At 31.3% G+C, this 21,140-nt stretch overlaps 1 protein-coding gene across 3 annotated transcripts in view; it reads right to left on the reverse strand.

The window, feature by feature from the left end:
• The window catches only part of LOC126890405 (huntingtin-interacting protein 1), a 249,021-nt gene extending 229,200 nt beyond the window's left edge, over window positions 1–19,821 (reverse strand). For 2 of the 3 annotated variants that reach the window (XM_050659304.1, XM_050659301.1), the window contains exon 1: window positions 19,428–19,821. In XM_050659304.1, coding sequence (XP_050515261.1) covers window positions 19,428–19,511 — 84 coding nt within the window. In that variant the 5' untranslated portion in view covers window positions 19,512–19,821. The remainder of the gene's footprint in view (window positions 1–19,427) is intronic. The other variant, XM_050659302.1, reaches the window with a different exon arrangement.
• Between the last annotated feature and the right edge of the window lie 1,319 nt (window positions 19,822–21,140).

Here is a 21,140-nt window from a genome sequence, read left to right on the forward strand (position 1 = left end):
AGGCTGTGTCATAAGCCGACTCGATGTATGGACCTCTTACAGGTCCGTGAACCTGGCCCCCCGAAATGCGAATATTCGTGTGAAAATTTGCGCATCGTTTGCCCATCGTTTGACCATGTTTGCCCACTAATTACTTTTTTTTGCCCACCTTTACAATAAGAGATACATACATGACATAAAAAACATAAGACCCAAATTTGCTCCGAATTGAAAAAAAAGATATGCTCTCGTTTGACCATCGTTTGACCACGTTTGCCCACCTTTTAATTTTTTTAGATATTTATTATTTCTCGAGATATGACATAATTGACATAAATGACATGAAATAAAATTTTTTCGAAAATCAAACTCGCGCGTTCGTTTGTCCATCGTTTGACCATGTTTGCCCACTAATTACTTTTTTTTGCCCACCTTTACAATAAGAGATACATACATGACATAAAAAACATAAGACCCAAATTTGCTCCGAACTGAAAAAAAAAGATATGCTCTCGTTTGACCATCGTTTGACCACGTTTGCCCACCTTTTAATTTTTTTAGATATTTATTATTTCTAGAGATATGACATAATTGACATAAATGACATGAAATAAAATTTTTTCGAAAATCAAACTCGCGCGTTCGTTTGTCCATCGTTTGACCACGTTTGCCCACCTTTTAATTTTTTCAGATATTTATTGTTTCTCGAGATATGACATGATTGGCATAAATGACATAAAATATAATTTTTCGAAAATCGAACTCGCGCGTTCCTTTGTCCGTCGTTTGACCACGTTTTTCCACTTTTTCGTTTTTCGATACACCCATTATTTCCCGAGATACGACGTACACGACATAAATCACAAAAAACCTATAAAATAAATTTTTTTAGAAAATCGAACTTGCGCGTTCGTTTGTCCATCGTTTGACCACGTTTGCCCACCTTTTAATTTTTTTAAATATTTATTATTTCTCGAGATATGACATAATTGACATAAATGACATGAAATAAAATTTTTTGTGATTTATGTCGTGTATGTCGTATCTCGGAAAATAATGAGTGTATCGAAAAACGAAAAAGTGGAAAAACGTGGTCAAACGACGGACAAACGAACGCGCGAGTTCGATTTTCGAAAAATTATATTTTATGTCATTTATGTCAATCATGTCATATCTCGAGAAACAATAAATATCTAAAAAAATTAAAAGGTGGGCAAACGTGGTCAAACGATGGACAAACGAACGCGCGAGTTTGATTTTCGAAAAAATTGTATTTCATGTCATTTATGTCAATTATGTCATATCTCGAGAAATAATAAATATCTAAAAAAATTAAAAGGTGGGCAAAAGTGGTCAAACGATGGTCAAACGAGAGCATATCTTTTTTTTCAATTCGGAGCAAATTTGGGTCTTATGTTTTTTATGTCATGTATGTATCTCTTATTGTAAAGGTGGGCAAAAAAAAGTAATTAGTGGGCAAACATGGTCAAACGATGGACAAACGAACGCGCGAGTTTGATTTTCGAAAAAATTTTATTTCATGTCCTTTATGTCAATTATGTCATATCTCGAGAAATAATAAATATCTAAAAAAATTAAAAGGTGGGCAAACGTGGTCAAACGATGGTCAAACGAGAGCATATCTTTTTTTTCAATTCGGAGCAAATTTGGGTCTTATGTTTTTTATGTCATGTATGTATCTCTTATTGTAAAGGTGGGCAAAAAAAAGTAATTAGTGGGCCAACATGGTCAAACGATGGACAAACGAACGCGCGAGTTTGATTTTCGAAAAAATTTTATCTCATGTCATTTATGTCAATTATGTCATATCTCGAGAAATAATAAATATTTAAAAAAATTAAAAGGTGGGCAAACGTGGTCAAACGATGGACAAACGAACGCGCGAGTTCGATTTTCGAAAAAAATTTATTTTATAGGTTTTTTGTGATTTATGTCGTGTACGTCGTATCTCGGGAAATAATGGGTGTATCGAAAAACGAAAAAGTGGAAAAACGTGGTCAAACGACGGACAAACGACGCGCGAGTTCGATTTTCGAAAAATTATATTTTATGTCATTTATGTAAATCATGTCATATCTCGAGAAACAATAAATATCTGAAAAAATTAAAAGGTGGGCAAACGTGGTCAAACGACGGACAAACGAACGCGCGAGTTCGATTTTCGAAAAATTATATTTTATGTCATTTATGTCAATCATGTCATATCTCGAGAAACAATAAATATATGAAATAATTAAAAGGTGGGCAAACGTGGTCAAACGATGGACAAACGAACGAGCGAGTTTGATTTTCGAAAAAATTTTATTTCATGTCATTTATGTCAATTATGTCATATCTCGAGAAATAATAAATATCTAAAAAAATTAAAAGGTGGGCAAAAGTGGTCAAACGATGGTCAAACGAGAGCATATCTTTTTTTTCAATTCGGAGCAAATTTGGGTCTTATGTTTTTTATGTCATGTATGTATCTCTTATTGTAAAGGTGGGCAAAAAAAAGTAATTAGTGGACAAACGTGGTCGAACAATGGACAAAGGAACGCGCGAGTTTGATTTTCGAAAAAATTTTATTTCATGTCATTTATGTCAATTATGTCATATCTCGAGAAATAATAAATATCTAAAAAAATGGTGGGCAAACGTGGTCGCAAACGTGGTCAAACGATGGTCAAACGAGAGCATATCTTTTTTTTCAATTCGGAGCAAATTTGGGTCTTATGTTTTTTATGTCATATATGTATCTCTTATTGTAAAGGTGGGCAAAAAAAAGTAATTAGTGGGCAAACGTGGTCGAACGATGGACAAAGGAACGCGCGAGTTTGATTTTCGAAAAAATTTTATTTCATGTCATTTATGTCAATTATGTCATATCTCGAGAAATAATAAATATCTAAAAAAATGGTGGGCAAACGTGGTCGCAAACGTGGTCAAACGATGGTCAAACGAGAGCATATCTTTTTTTTTTCAATTCGGAGCAAATTTGGGTCTTATGTTTTTTATGTCATGTATGTATCTCTTATTGTAAAGGTGGGCAAAAAAAAGTAATTAGTGGGCAAACATGGTCAAACGATGGACAAACAAACGCGCGAGTTTGATTTTCGAAAAAATTTTATTTCATGTCATTTATGTCATATCTCGAGAAATAATAAATATCTAAAAAAATTAAAAGGTGGGCAAACGTGGTCAAACGATGGTCAAACGAGATCATATCTTTTTTTTCAATTCGGGGCAAATTTGGGTCTTATGTTTTTTATGTCATGTATGTATCTCTTATTGTAAAGGTGGGCAAAAAAAAAGTAATTAGTGGGCAAACATGGTCAAACGATGGGCAAACGATGCGCAAATTTTCACAGGAATATTCGCATTTCGGGGGGCCAGGTTCACGGACCTATTTCTTACCCAATCCATTGATGATGTATCGAGGGAGGGATAATACTTTTTGATATTGTCATTCAGCTTACTAAGACTGACAGATTTGGTTCTATATTGCAATTGTTTGTTAACTAAAACATGTCCCACATGGCTTGATTTTCAACTTTCTTTATCCACAGTAAAAGCTTCTGCTGGAAGGAATTGATTTTATCAGTAGAGGTGAGGATGTTTTCTTGTTTTCCCTGCATGTCCATATTTAAATCATACAATTTCCCAAAAATATCTGCCAAATACGCAACTTTGGTGGACCAGGTGTCATCACTAAGGAAATTGGCATATTCAGACTTTTCGCAAGTAAAATATACTAACAGCTCCTTTTTAAGTGCATAGAATTTTTGAAGGACACGTCCGCGAGATAAACGTCTTACTTCTGTGTGCCTCAGAATCCATAGCAGAACACCAACTATTAAATAATCTCGCTGTTAAAGCCCTAAGTACTTTTGATGTAGTTCACCATTTTAACAACAGTTTGCAAAACGTCATTCAGTTCAGGCATCATGACTTAGCAACAAGTGCTTCTCTGTGTAAAAAACAATGTGTGAAAAAATGTCTGGATTTTCCTTTTGGACTAAAGCCAGCACAAATTTCGCGGCACACCTACAGGGACTTCAGGGCACACTGGTTGGGAACCTCTGCACTAATCAATCACCCTGCGCCTAGATTCCGTGCACTGTAGATATCTACAGTCGCTTTCTGTCGATGGCAATTGTCATAAAAATATTTGAATTTTTAGTTTTAATTCAAATATTTTCTTGTTTTACTAAGTGTTACTTCAGCATCAATTAGAGTATAACCTGGCAAAACTAGAAAATAATTCAATTAAAGCTACAAATTCAAATATTTTCATGACACGTGACATCGATAGAAGGCGACTGTAGATATCTACAGTGCACGGAATCCAGGACCTGATTTTGTATTTACCTGTACAGGTGTGCTGCGCAGTAATGAACGCAACCTGTATCAGCAGCCAGATGACCGGTACGGTGTTCGAGGAAAAATAGGGAACAATATATTAAAGAGTCAGCTGTCTTAAAATATTTTCTCGAAAACGTTGCTAGCTCTTAGACCAATATTATAGTAATTTAATACCAAAGAGATTTCAGTTTTGAAGAAAGCCTATTATCCATTTATAAGAGATATTTGTTAGATGTCAGATGTCAGATAATGAGTATACGAAGAGATTGACATTCTCAAACCCACTGGGCAGAAGAAGTAGAGAACAATTGTATAGAAGATGGACTGATGATGTGGAAAAGACCTTGAGATTCTAAGGGTCGAAAGATGGGGGTAAGTTGCTAGGAATCAACGGGAGTTGCAACTTCTCTGTGAGCAGGCTAAGTTCCACAAAGGATTATCGAGCCAATTAAGATGATGAGGTATACAGTATACATTTAAAATTCTAAGGCTTATGTGGCAGAAATGTATTGTAGGAAAATAACTCTGGGACAGATATTACACAAAAATGGAAGATGCCTATACTGAGCAAATGTTAATATTTTAGCCAAGCATAGTGGATTTTCATTATAAACATTGATTCATCTGGTTAGCAATGTACATTTACATATTATACACTATTTGATTATGAAAAAAAAAGGAAATAATTATAATTTTGATACTTCTAGAATTTCCTTTATGTATACTAAAAGGTTTCAAAATAAGTGAAAAGTATACAAATAAGTTTGTAAATTGACTTCATAAATGAAGATAAGTATTAATGAACTTACTTATTTTTAATTCACAATTTTCAAGGCCATGTCCCACATAAATAAGCAAATTTAAAAATGTAATAATATTGTACCTGAATAGAAGATAGCAAGTATAGATTAAAAATAATAACTATACAGTAATTAATTCTAGTACATCTACTCTAACTTTTCCCATGCACAAAATTTTTCACCAACTACTTTTTATAATAGGTCTCTTTTTAACTCACAGACATTAGTATGGCAAAATTAAACGGCTTTTCCATAGAAATCACAATAAGTTAAACAAGGATAAACAATATCGAATGTCTTTGATAGCTTATGAATTTTGACGTTTATAATTATTTTCAATGACAGTGACAGTTTTTTGATTTATTTGCTTTTACTTACTGTTTAATTGGTTTTATAAATCAATAAAATTTTATTTATCTATCAATAAAGTTTATTTGGTTTTTTATTTATAAAAAATAAATATATTTCACTTAAATAAAGAAAGAGATGCAATACTGACTTTAGGGTCCCCAGACAAAGATGAGTATTAGTAATATCGTAGTATTGATAACTCAATTTGTGAAACAGTTTCCCCACAGGTTTGATAGGTATATTAAAAATATTAATTGTTATTTTATGTATTTCACTAGATAGTTTTGTATTTCTCAACCTTAGGTAATATTAAATCTTCTTAACAATAGTAACTTTGATGTGACTTTTTTTTGATTTATTTATTACCGTTCTATATTTATCATTATATTCGTAATAGTCTGTATGGTGTCCAAGCTCTTTAATGTTGAGTCCATTAATCTTCTTAATAGTGAAAAAATATTAAACACTTAAAAAAAAATAACTTTATGAAATACATCCACAGGATAATAGCCATTTCCTAATTATTACCACTGACACTCTTGACAGTACTTATCAATATAACACATAGACATACGTTTCACTTTATTTTTTGATTCAACTTGTTTGAAAATGAATCGTGATGCATGGGAAAAGTTAGAGTGGAAAAACTATACTACTTATGTGCTATATTTATATTATGTGCTAAGCTGTGATGATACTTATGAACTTTCATTCATTTTATGTGTTAGTAAAATACAAGACATTTCATATTTTTCATAAAGGGGGTTGCAGTATCTTAATCCTATTACCAAGTCATTTGTATTTGAGTAGTATCGTTAAATTTCAAGTAGTAAAAATACTGAATAGCAGATGAAACGATTAAAAGTACAATAGCTTCTTCTTCTTCTTCGGATGTAAATCCACTAATGGATGTTAGCTATCACATTTTTCATTAACTCTCTGTTTCTTGCAATATACAATTCTTGTATAACTGCAGACCAATAAGCATTCTTTCTTCTATTTCTAAAATTCTAGAGAGTATAATATGTGACTCTATTAAAACACCTTTATGCAATGTACTAATTGAAGAGCAACATGGTTTTATTTCAGGTAGATCAACTTCGACAAATCTTTTACTTTTCACTCAATACATATCTGATGCTTTGGAAAGAAGACTACAGGTGGATGCCATTTATACAGATTTCTCCAAGGCATTTGATACTGTGAATCATAAATTGCCTTTTAGAAGCTTAGAGCTATTGGATTTACAGGCAATATGTATAACTGGTTATGTAGTTACCTAACTAGCAGAATACAACTTGTTAAAATTAAACACTTTCAATCTAGTGAAATTTCCGTAACATCTAGTGTTCCACAAGGAAGCCACTTAGGGCCTTTCCTTTTAATATGTTTATTAATGACATTAAATCTCAAATTAACTCTAAATTTCTGCTATTTGCTGATGATTTAAAAATCTATAGAATTATTGAATCCGTCTCAGATTGTGAAAAACTTCAAAATGATATTAACAAAATAAAAAAATATGAAAAAAATTTTTAAGAAATGCTTTTCTTTAGTTACGAGTGACTAAAATTAAAAATATTATAAAAAAATCAACTAAAAAGCAAAAAATTAAAAAAATTGAAAAAATCTAACACATCCGTCAAAGAAAAGCGTGGCGCGTGTTCATCGAATAAACGGTTTTCGCCCCACGCTTTTCTTTAACAAATGTGTTAGATTTTTTCAATTTTTTTTATTTTTTGCTTTTTGGTTGATTTTTTTATAATATTTTTAATTTTAGTCACTCGTAACTAAAGAAAAGCGTTTATTAAAAATTTTTTTTCATATTTTTTTATTTTTTACTTTTTAGTCTTACACTTTTCAAACATTAAAATATATCGTCATGTTTATTAAAATATGTATAAAACATAATATGATGTACTTACATAAAAAGTAGTCGGAATCGGCAAAAAATTTGAAACTTTATTGTTTATTAATGAAGCATAACGTAAACAATTAACGTAAAAAGTGAAATTATGTATTGTTCATATCATTAGCTATACAATCCGTAAAAGTTTCAAGTTTTTACATTGTAAAAAACAAGAGAATTTAAGCGTTTTCCATTAAAATCGTTTTTTTTTTATTTAAACAATTAATAAACATGAAAATTTTTTTTTATTGACTATTCGTGTATTGTTCCCGCGAATACATATTTCTGCAAATTTTCATTCATTTGCATTGAAGAAAAGGCAGTCAAATTAACGTCTAAAGATTTGACGCAAACTATTGAACTAAATAAAAGCGTTTAATTATGGCATGGTGGAATTGGAACCAAATGAGCATTAATGTTGGAAAATGCCACTTTATTAGTTTCTGAAGAAGAATTAACAACCTCTTTTATAATCACAAATTAGCTGAAGAACCACTGAAGGCTGTATCAACTGTAAGAGATCTAGGTGTTCAATTAGATTCCAAACTAAATTTTTGCGCTCATTTTGACTATGTGAACTTCTAGATGTTTGCATAACATTAATTCCATCAGACTGATTTACATTTCTCTAGTTAGATCTGTTCTTGAGTATTGCTCAGTTGTTTGGTCACCCACTTGTGAAGTCCATATAGCCAAGCTTGAAAAAGTCCAAAATAAATTCATTAGGTACTTAAGTTTTAAATTACACAAACCTTCAAGTTACCATTCCTACTCAGAAATTAGAAATACATTAAACCTTCCTAGGCTATCTTCCAGGCGGATGTATGCTGATGTTTTGTTTCTTCATAAACTACTGAATTCAAAAATTAATTGCAATGATCTACTGTCTCTAACTGACTTTAATGTTCCCTCTAGAGTTACTAGAACATCTCAAAATTTTGCAATTAAAGTTCATCGCTGCAACTTTGGTAGGCATGCTCCGCTGAGCAGAATAATTCTAAATGGAAATAGAATAGACTTTGATTTGTTGCTGTGCGCTTCGGAAAATGTTTGTAGACAGTGTTTAAAAAAATTGTGTAATCTTATGTGATGTATATTTGTTATTTACTTTATATTATTTTAATATTTGTTTTTTTTTTCTATATAGCTGCATCGCCAATTTTTGTCATACATATTTACTATATCTTTATATTTATTGTATCACTAGATAATAATTATAATATTTTGTGTATATATATTAAATTGAGTGGTATGCCGTTAATAAATAAATAAATATGTATTCTTTTTCTCATGATCATCTTTCAGTGCGTCACAGTTTTTTCGATTTCTCTCTAACGCATTAAATTGTATGTGACAGAAAAAAAGGCACGTCTGGGAATACTTCGGTAATTATTCTAGTTCGGTGATTATTCTAGTTGTCGATAGATGGCGCCATAATCAAAAAAGAATTATTTATTAAATAAAATCATAATATTATCAATATAATCTGTACAATTTATAAGACTATACAAATGAAAGAAAATACCATTTTATAAATGCAATAGACACAATTGATTTGGTTTTATTCCAAATTGAAAATAAAATTTGACAACTGTCAGATTTAACTAAAATGTCACGTTAGAATAAATGTCATAAATGTGTATTATCACGGACTTACCTTTTTTTCTATAATTTGTGACGCACTGAAAAATGTTCATGAAAAAGAGAATATTAGAGATTGTATGTCGTTAATCCCTGTCCATTGCCTTATGTTTTGGAGCCAGGACATTTCCTCTCTTGCCTTAAATTTTACCCTCGATTATAAGTTGGAGAAAATGGTATTTTTCATTTCGCATTGATGCGACCTAGATATGCCGTTTTCCTTTTCCTGATGGTTTAGAAAAGTTGGAGTTCTTAGTTGATTCTTTTAAGGACATCTACATTTTTGACTTTCGCCATCCATGGAAACTTTAGGATATAAAACCACATCTCGAAAGTTTCCAATCTGTTTATATCCCTTGTTTTGAGTGTCCAGACCTCTAAGCCATATAGCAGCACCGACTATACGTAGCACTTAGTAAACCTTAGTCTTAGTAAGATCGAATTCTGAACAGGTCAGTACCTTCCTGAATTTTACGAAAGCTTGTCGAGCTTGCTCAATGTGACATTTTACTTCCCTGTCCCTGTCCTACAATACATTAAAATTTATTAATTTCTATCTGGACCGAAAACATAGCTACACCATTCAAATATAAATTACTTTATAATAAGCTTAAGATTAATGTTTTCTAAAATATTTTCTAAGGTACTATACTCACCAATACTAACCCATTGAAAGATAAAAAAGTGCCAAAATGAAAGTTTTATTCAATTGGATATAGTAATTGAGTTAATCTTAAGTTTGCATTTTTATTAGTTGTTATATAATCATGGGGCAACCGGTTTCGAGTCTTATAATATATGACTCATCATCAGGCCCAGTACAAAATGTCTTCTCAATACAAACTACAAGCTAATATCACAAAACGAGAGACATGTACATATACATATATAAAACATAAAAAACAACTTTGTCTTTGTCTTGGTCCAAACAACTGTATAGTATTGAACTCAATAGTCTATAGCATGTAAAAATGAGACATTTTGTCATTGGTAGCGACCAATCTGATGAGAATTGCTTGCTGGTATTGCGATGAGTAATCGGTTACTAATAACTTTATATTATGTCGTTTGATCGCATACCATCTTGTCAGGACTCCATCAACCCTTAACTAGTTAAGGATTGATGGTAGTATATATTAAATTATATACCAAGCAATTCTCATCAGATTGGTCGCTCCCAACGACAAAATGTCTCATTTTTACATGCTATAGACCGAGCTATAGACTATTGAGTTCAATACTATACAGTTGTTTGGCTTTATTGTATGTGATTAAAACAAAGACAAAGTTGTTTTTTATGTTTTATATATGTATATGTACATGTCTCTCGTTTTGTGATTTTAGCTTGTAGTTTGTATTGAGAAGACTTTTTGTACTGGGCCTGATGATGAGTCATATATTGTAAGACTCGAAACCGGTTGCCCCATGATTATATAACAACTAATAAAAATACAAACTTAAGATTGCGAGTATTGACTCAATTACTATATCCAATTGTATAATGGACTCGCATTGGCAACCCTTTCATCATTTGAAAGTTTTATTATTAACCCTCCGTTAGTCTCTATAAAAATGGAGCATTGAGAATCGCTTTGGTGTCAGAGACCAATGTTTAAAAAAAAATAGTTGCTGTAAAATTCATTCAAATATTTTATACAGTGATGAATGCGCTAATTATTAGTGCGTTCTATATAACTGGCAAAATAACTGCTAGTTATTATAACTGGCAAAATACCGCAAAAGATGGAAAACATAATATATTTACTTATTTATATTGTGATATGAAAAATACTGGAGTAGAAGCTCCAGCCATAGAGGAAGTTCTCGAAGCTACTAAGGCCCAGAAAAACAATAAAGCCCCAGGAGTTGACGAAATACCAGCAGAATTGTATAAGGTAGGTGGCGACCACCTAGCAAGTCACATTCATGTGCTCATAAAAGACATATGACAAGAAGAGAAAATACCCAATGACTGGAAGAAAAGTATAGTAGGTATGCCCGATCTATAAAAAAGGAGACAAACTCCAGTGCAAAAACTACCATGGAATTTCTCTACTATGTACAGCATATAAAGTCCTCACATATATTATAAACCAGCGGCTCCAACCACTAGCAGAAAATATTATTGGAGAGTATCAGACGGGCTTCCGACGGGGAAGATCAACACTGGATCAAATATTTACAGTCAAACAGATCTTGAGCAAATTATGGAACATGACACTGATGTCCACAACGTGTTTGTAGACTTCAAACAGGCATACGACTCAGTCAAAAGGAACAAACTCTACAATATATTGGCTGAATTGGCAATACCACACAAGCTAATTAGACTAATTAAAGCCACAATGGATGAAACTCAAGCATGTGTACAAATACAAAACCACCGGACAGACTTTTTCAAAATTTCGCAGGGACTAAAGCAGGGAGATGGGCTGGCCTCAACTTTGTTTAACCTGGCACTGGAGTATGCGGTTAGGCAAATGCAAACTGCATAAGGAAACCTACTGACCAACCGAACAGTTCAACTGGCCCCTTATGCCGAAGATATTAATATTATGAGTAGAACATCAATAGGAGCACAAGAAACATACGCAGAGTTAAAAATGCAAATAAAAACGCTAGGTCTGGAAATTAACACAGAAAAAACAATAATGATACAGACGAGAAGAAATATAGTCCCACAAAACATTATACATGTAGATGACATTGAAACGGTTGGAAAGTTTACATACCTGGGAGTAAAACTATATGCTGACGGATCAGAAGATGGAGAAATAGAAAAGAGAATAACGCAGGCAAATTTTGCCCTCTCCCATATATTTCGGTCTAAAAATGTCCACCAAAATACAAAGATCAGAATCTATAAAACCTTAATTCGACCAATAGCCTGCTATGGCAGTGAAGCATGGGTCCTGAAAGAAACATCCAAAAACAAACTCGACACATTCGAAAGGAAAGTACTGAGGAGAATACTAGGACCTGTGAGGGAAAACGGAATCTTCAGAAGCCGATACAACAAAGAGCTTTATCAACTTTATTAAGGAAACACCCCTGTCTGACTTCATTAGAATAAGATTGCAATGGGCCGGACATGTGATAAAAATGGGAGAGGATAGGCTACCAAAAGTAGACTGGTTGGAAAGCCAAGAAAGTGCTGGGAAGACAAAGTAAACAGCAACACACAAGCCCTTTTAGGAGTCTGTGTATGGAAAAGAGCAGCTACAGACAAGCAAGGGTGGAGGCAAAAAATAAAGGAGGTCAAGGCTTAATTTGGGCTGTAGTGTGGCAGAAGAAGAAGATGAAAAATACTATAATAACAATATATTGTTTGAGATGTTATTTGCAAACCCCTAATGAATAATTCACACTGATATGGCTAAGTAACTACTAGTACTAACCAGTGGCGGTTTCTCCATAAGTGCACATGTGCACGTGAACCCCCAAAATTATTTTCAGAGAAACATTCATATGTAAAATCTATCATTCTATAAAAAACATTTTAATCTAACTATACAGTAATTTAAATCACAAACCACAGATCCAAGGAGTTTATAAGTAATAAGTAATATTTAATTATTTTTATTCTATTTCTATGAGGAATCTTCACGAATGCGAGGCTTTAGACAGAACGTCTCGATCACCGCTCTCACGGGGTCTGCTATCCCTATGACTTTATCATAAGCAAAATACAACTCACAACACACCCCGCTTCCCGCTATAGCCCACAAGTTTAGATGGCCACGAGAGCACAAATCGACAGTGATCTTATGGAATTTTTAACGTGCACAACTCATATAATGAACATTAAATTTTGCTTTTGTGAAGTTCGAATTTCGGAACAATATTAAGCATGAAGGGATTTGTGGATGTGAATATTAGCGTGGAATATTTAACATCAATTAAATTTTCTTCTTTATATTTAGAAGAAAAATTACCAAATTTCTTAATTACGAATATACGAAAGTGCAAAGGTAGGGATTATAAATGAACATTTTTTAACATGGATATTTATGAAAAAACTTACTGATTGTGTAGGTGCTACTATCAATACTTTTTACCGCTTTCCATGTTTCCTACATATTTGGAGAAGAGGAATCATAAAGAACAAAATAGAACATCCGATTTTAACTATCCGGGGAGAGTCCACTTAAGTGAATTTTTGATTGAAAATAATTATGATGATTTTTCTGAAATAATTTGAATTCTTCAATTACTTATTACGATGTCAGTCAACTGCAGACAACTACAGAAACAGAACGATGTTTCTCTGCATTGAAACTTATTAAAACCAAAACTTTCCTCAGAATGGCTATGGGCTAGGATCGACTAACAGCACTCGCAATGTTTTCAAAAAAAAATGATTCAGGAAATTTCAAATTTTACTGATAGGCTTTTGATTATGTACTATAGAAAGGAACTACAACGTTAACGGGGTTTTATTATTTCATATGGTCAATGAATCTCTATATATGAAAAAACCGCGGAGTGCTACCATTTAAAGGGGTGCGTTTTTGAGAAATGGGTGAATTAGTCCCTGGGCACAGGTTACATTAGGGTGAGTTCTATGCACTTTTGGTACAAACACGTCTACATAAAAATTGTTCCTGGTTAAATTTCCTATCTAAATATAACTTTTTAAAGTCAAAGATACTTTTTTTACAAAAATATATTCAAAAGAAAAAGCACAAAGAAACCCAAAAGAAAGAAATTTTGTTTTTTGTCCCATAACTTTTGTCCACGGGGATATAAGTATAGACATTGCTTCACAGAAAAAAAACTTACATATTTTGTATTTAAAATGATGTTTAGTAGTGGTCATTAGAATTTACAGTTTTCGAAATATGATTTTTCAAAGTTCGCCACTCACAGCAATTTTGGGCAATTTTCCTTGTTATTTCGCAAATATTGTTCTGTAACTTTTTTCTACGTAACTTTAGGCATATGCAATGGTACACGTAATAGGAATAGAAATCAATTACCTTTAAATTGTTCTACTGTATAATGTTGTACGACTTCTTTTAAAGAGGTTATCTTTTTCAAGACTTTATACTTTTAACGAGTTTTTATATTTTTTACGATTATTTTTTAAATTTCCCATTATAACTTTTTTCTCTACATTTAGGTATATATTATATAACAAAAAAAATAAAGCTTATTCTGTTTACTTTAAAATGGTGTATTATAAAAAATTCTAGGATTATTTTTGAATAAGATATGCTTTTTCAAAATATAATAAGTACTTGCAACGATTTTTGATTTTAGGATTAATTTTTAAATTCCTCATTATAACTTTTTTATGTGATTGTGTGTTATGATTGAATCTTATTTTTTATAGGTAATTCTTTGGATCCACTTGACTAGGCCGGGCAAACTTCAAAATATGGATTAATTCCAATATTTACTCTCAAAGCTCCTGCTTTGCTTGAAAAAATAGCATGTAAATGTACCGAAGGATGTACAAAAAGTTTGCGGTTGTAGGAAGATAGGAATTAGTTGTTCAATATTCTGCAAAGGGTGCATATGCATGGGTACTAATTGTGGGAACTCTAAGATAACTGGGGTGTCAGAGGAAGATATTGAAGCTAATGCTAACGAAGAGATGGACTTTGATTTTGAAAAAATTTTAAATGTCAATGTTTAAATAATTTTAACTAAAGTGATGTTTTCTAAGACTAATGTTTATGTAATTTTTGTAAAAGAAATAATTTTAAATAATACAGGTAAAAAAATATCAAAGAATCACTCGGTTTCCATTAAATATTTAAATATAGATATTGCTCTTTATTGAGCAATATATAGTATATTCATGTACAAGAAAAAAGAAGTTATAATGGAACATTTCAAAAATAATCGTAAAAAATGTAAAAAATATTTTTTTATATTAGGTATTATATAATATATAATATAATATTATATTATATATAGTATATATTATATAATATAATATTATATAATATATAATATATTATATAATAATATTTTTTTATTTTTATATTATATTATAAAAAATCGTTAAAAGTATAAAACCTTGAAAAACCATAATCTCTTTAAAAAAAGTCGTACAACGTTACACAGTAGACCATTTTAAAGGTAATTGATTTCTATTCCTATTACGTGTACCATTGCATATACCTAAATTTACGTAGAAAAAAGCTACAGAACAATATTTGCGAAATAACAAGGAAAATTGCCGGAAAATTGCTGTGAGTGGCGAACTTTGAAAAATCATATCTCGAAAACTATAAATCCCAAGTACCTCTTCTAAACAACATTTTAAAGAAGAAATATGTAGGTTTTTTTTCTATAAAGCAATATCTATACCTATATCCTCGTGGACAAAAGTTATGGGACAAAAAACAAAATTTAATTCTTTTGGGTTTCTTTGTGCTTTTTCTTTTGAATATATTTTTGTAAAAAAAAGTATTATTAACTTTAAAAAGTGATATTTAAATAGTAAATTTAACCAGGAACAATTTTTATGTAGATATGTTTGTACCAAAAGTGCATAGAACTCACCCTAATGTAACCTGTGCCCAGGGACTAATTCACCCATTTCTCAAAAACGCACCCCTTTAAATGGTAGCACTCCGCGGTTTTTTCATATATAGATGTCCATTGACCATATGAAATAATAAAACCCCGTTAACGTTGTAGTTCCTTTTAGCTATCTTATTTTGAATATAATCAATAGCCTATGAATTGGTTATTGCAGAATTTATCTAAAAAAAATAACAAGTGACTTGACTTTTGTTACAAAACTTGCTTGTAACTTTTAAACACTAAATTATAATTTTAAGTAAATCAAATACATTATTTATTGTAATTTTTTTAAAATGTCCTTTGATTTTTACAGTTTGACGACACTCTAAAAATTTTACCTAGGGAAATAGGGCCTCAAGGGCTTTTTATCTCTTAATATTATGTGTGCACCCCCAATACTTTACACCAGGCGCCGTCACTGGTACTAACCTGTAATAGGGAACTTGCACTAAAAATTTTTTTTGCATAAAATTGTTAATTTATGTTTTAAAATGTTATATTCAAAATATTACGTCTTAACAATGAATAGTTATTTTTTATAATTATATTTTTATAATTCTTACTAAAACAGAAAAAATATTTAAGTTAGGCCATGATTTTTCTATCTTCAGTGCTGAAGCCATAGCAATTTATGAGGCCCTGCAATATTTTAAAGAATCAGAAGATATATCTGCAACAATTATTTCCGATTCACTCGCTGTTCTTCTTGCTATTCAAACTATAGATTTTCCCAATAACAATTCAAATATTTATATCCTACTAATTAAGAAAATCCTTTTTGAAATTCATAAAAATAAAAGAAGAGTGAACTTTTTATGGGTTAAGGCTCATATAGGACTAACGCATAATGAATATGTTGATAGGTTGGCTAAAAAAGCCATTGAATATGGTACTTCACATAATCGTAAGTTTTGCATATCTGACTTAGTTAACACTATTAAGCATCGAGTTAAAAATCAGTGGAGTCAATCATGGCGAGATCTTTGTAAACAATCCAAATCTCAGTATTCACTGATTCAACCTTCTGTTCCAAATATATATTGGTTTAAAAATTACGTAGTACCTCGAAGATATATAACAACATTAATTAGAATGAAGTTTGGACATGCATGTTTCCCTCTACATCTAGCAAGAATTAAAGTTTTTGATTCAAATCTTTGTACAGAATGTCAGAAGGTTGGTGACTTAAATCATACTTTCTTTGAGTGCGCAAAATATATTCCATGCACATATAATTTAATCCAAGATTTAATAAAATGTAATGTTTTTCCACCTTTCAATGTATCCTATCTATTGTCTCTGAACAGCAAGAATATATATGATTGTTTAATGAAATTTATCTGTGAAACTAAAATTAATCTCTAAACTTGTTAATCCTGATAATTTGGTATATTATGTACATATGAAAGAAGAAGAAGAAGAAGAAGAAGATACATAATGGAAAATGTGGTGAGCAACTTGGACAGTCCATAGCGGCCAGCTTTTGAACTGAGTAGAGAGCTGTAGAAGAGTTTGCTATGGAACTCTAAGGACCTCATTGCCTTCCTTATGTATGAACAGAAAACAAAACAAAAAGTTGTGACTGGCTAAATGACACCCAAGTCAATGCCATAAAAAAACAAAAAAAAAAAAAAAAAAAAACAATGAATAGTGTACTTACAACATCTAATCAAAGTTCCGCGCCTAAAATTTCCGTTTTAAACAACTTCAAAAGCGAGACCTGGGGTCTGACGTCACAGGCCACTCGTATCGTTTGTCCGTTAGGGGTGGGCCATTGCATTTAATGCAGTTTGCCCATAGATAAATAATATAGTTGAAATATCTTGTTTTACTATGTGGCAAAAATGATTTTTTCTGTGACAGGCAAAATATTAACATTTTATCTCTGTTGACATGTATCAAAAAGTTCTTTTTTATGAAATTACTTTGTTCGTTTCTTGTGTTGAAGAACAAAGAAGAAACAAGTAACTTAAAAATAAACAAAACTTTTAGTAATAAAAGTAAGAGTAACTAAAAAGTATTGGTGCTACTATAGTATGCGGTCTACAGTAGGGTTTCTACTATAGCTTGCGGTCTACCGAGGGATGCGGTGTAAGTATAAGCTGAGATGATAAAGATATTAACTTGTAAAATTACAATAATGATTCTTCTTATTTATGCGTATTATTAACTTTGTAAAGAAATTCTGGCTAATTGGCTCGGCCAAGGCCATCAAATTCACTCAAAAAAAAAAAAACTTTGTAAAGAAGGATTTTGTTGCTGCTAATCACCATAATCTTTTCTCAGAAGGCTTTGAACACAATAATGAAAGGCTCCAGTAGGTACTAATAAACATTACAATAAAATATAGTCTTTATTATAATGCAAATTACACCGTAATCTTTTCCAGGATATACAAAATCCTTCGATTAGAGGTAGGTAGATTAAACCCAGGGGGTAAACCGTATAAGTACTATAATATAATGGTACCAAACTATTGTTATAAACAGTTTAAACATGCTTATTAATAACTCTTACTTATTTGCCTTGACACCTCACATTTCTCCAATAGGGCTTTTCATTCACAGTCATTTGTTTCGAGCTTCTGTCATGTGTCACATAATATTAATATATCTACGTCATACATTATTGATATAACCAATGATACAAACCAAAGACGTATGACGTAGATATATTAATATTATGTGACACATGACAGAAGCTCTAAACAAATGACAATCGATGAAAAGCCCTATAGAATAGCTTTTACTACTTTTTATAAAAGTTGCCACGATGAAGACATCAACGGTAGGTAAGTTAGTCAGATTGACCTTTTGAAAAACCCTCGTCCGTCATATTATGCGTTTTAAACTCTTTACAAGGTAGCACTCAACTTTATCAATTTCAGTTTAAAACTAAGCTGATTGGGAACTACTTATTACAATATATAAGATGAACATAAATAATACATAGGAATTTTTCATTAAAGACGATTAAAATGTAATATACCTACCCGTGGTACCTACCTTAATCGCATTGTTTCCGCCGGTTCACCGTGGCCGGTGACGTCGAACCAATAGAAGGACGTTCAAGAGCCTCATAAGATATTTGAATTTTATAGCATTTTCAAAACGTCGTAATTAGCGTACAAGTTAAAAATATTTGTTTTTTTCGCATGCAAGCGTTTTAAGATCATGTTACCTTATGTTTTTTATATCATTTTAATATTTAAAAAATTTTGCAAGTTCCCTATTCTACAGGAGGCCAAGAAATTTGTCCAATATTTATAATTTTTTTATTGAATGGGTGTTTGTAATATAATCAAACAAAATTTATTATTTCATTTACTACATCATAAAATATACATCTTTCGTAAAATTTAAACCAATTTTAATGGTTAAAAAAAATAAAAATTTTAGTGTCCTATAAATAGGACGCTGGCCTAAACAGTCATAGTCATGGCTTATATTATCTGTCAAACAATATATCCCCTTTTTTAATTGGAGTAATAGTTTCTGAAAAAATATAGTTCAAGTCAAAAGTTTAAATGAGTTTAAATGTGGGCCGACTTCTATGCACTTTAGTTTACATTTTACATGGACAATATAATAAACATATCAAATATGTACGTCATTCTTCTAAGAAACAGTATTTAGAACCGAATGGGCGTACCATATGAGATGAATCAACCTAGTTACATAAAAGGATATCGTTATAAAAACATTTATATTTGCAAAAGTGTAACATCCTTTTTCGGTGGAAATTAGATTAATTTTATCAATTATAGACTACTTCCTGTTAGTTGCCAAACAAGCAAAATGCGATATTAGATTAGGATTAGACTATTATTGATATAACTATACCTGAGATTTTTCAAAGACTTCTCTTTCAATCTCTAAGCTGGTTTTCCTTGGATGAAGTACTCTAGGTAAAGAAAGTGAAGCCATGTCAAGAAAAAAGTTCACATACACCTTTTACACGATTATTTATTTTTACGCGCGTGATGACGACCGATATTTACGAATCGCGAAAATATTCAATTTTGACACAAAAACAACACAAATCGGAAAAATATACTGACAACAACGGCACTGACACCACTGACACTCTGACACTGACAAAATAATTTATTGTTTACTGTTTTGTTCTGTTCAAGTTTTGTTTTGTCAAGAATATTTTTGACTTTCTATGTGATTTGGAATCGCACACAAAAACGAATAGTAATTTTATTGTAAACCAATCAAATTTTAGTAGTGTAGTGTTCTAAGCGTTGAGTAGAGATGGGAGTTCTGCCTAAACAAAGCCACAAACAAACTATAAGCTCTCTACTCTACACATCCTGTAAACAGAGGCGGCTTCAAATTGTTCAGCCAAGTTTTATTATTTATTTTTATTGATTATTTATTATTAAATCAGCTGTATTTAATTGACTAATTTATTTAATTTACTAATTTTTTTATATTTAAGTGTATACTGGACAATTTTATACTTATGAAGGAAGAATAATAATTTTATATGTAGTTACGTGGCTAAAGGTTCTGAACCAAGGCCAGAATAAAATAAAAAAAAATTTATTATTAAATTTACTATTTTATTTTATTTATTATTACTATTTATTCACCTAGTTATATTTTATTTTTATATTGTAGATTCTTGAAAATATTTTTTTCTTTTATGTAAGTAAGAATTCTTTATTACTCCCAGACATTAGTCCCAGACTTTATATTGTTCTTGACCTATTTTCTTGTTGCGGCTTAACAAAATTTACAATTTTTATTGGGATTACCCCACAATTTTACTTTAAAAGTTTATTTGACGTTTCGATTTCCACTTCTAAAGTGAAACCAATTGTGTCACAAATTCCTCGGCAGAATGTAGTAGGATGTGGTTATCCATATTAAAAGAAGAAATCAATTGAAAAAAATACCACGATTCGTAAGTCAATAACATATCGAGTATACATCATTTATATTTTAAAATAACATACAAGTACAAATAACATTGTAAGTATATTGTTCTGAAGCTATTTCCTTGTGGCATTTTTACGCAACATATTGGCGATATCATTTTAAAGTCTTCTACTTTAAAATGTATAATATACGTCTGAATTGCCAATATAAATGAGTCAGATTAAATAAATTATTAGACGAATTTTTTTACTTAGCAACAACATTTTTGTTTATTTTAATAGTATTTTGTATTTTAACAACGAAACCCGATTTGGGCTTCGAAACGTTAATAAAATCATTTTTGGTAAAATTGTGGCTTGTTTCCCATTAAAAATAGTTGATTGTAAGTATAGTTATAAAACCACAGTTTGGGCTTAATTTTGAGAGAAAATTAAATGAATGGTACAGGCAAAGAAAGTGTTATGTCAAATTTTTCATAAAATGAGTTTCTGGTCCCCTCTGTTAGCCAGCGAGCTCGACTACCATTCTATAAATCAATCACCGCTATGAACATGTTCAGTCAGGAATAATAACATATATTTTAATTTTTCTAGTCGGGCTAAGGTGTCAAGTCCGCGTGTTCGCGCGTTCCCAGCGAAAAAAGTGCTATGTCATGTTCGCGTAGGC

The sequence above is a fragment of the Diabrotica virgifera genome, chromosome 8 (assembly GCF_917563875.1).
Source record: "Diabrotica virgifera virgifera chromosome 8, PGI_DIABVI_V3a".
NCBI lineage: Eukaryota > Metazoa > Arthropoda > Insecta > Coleoptera > Chrysomelidae > Diabrotica > Diabrotica virgifera.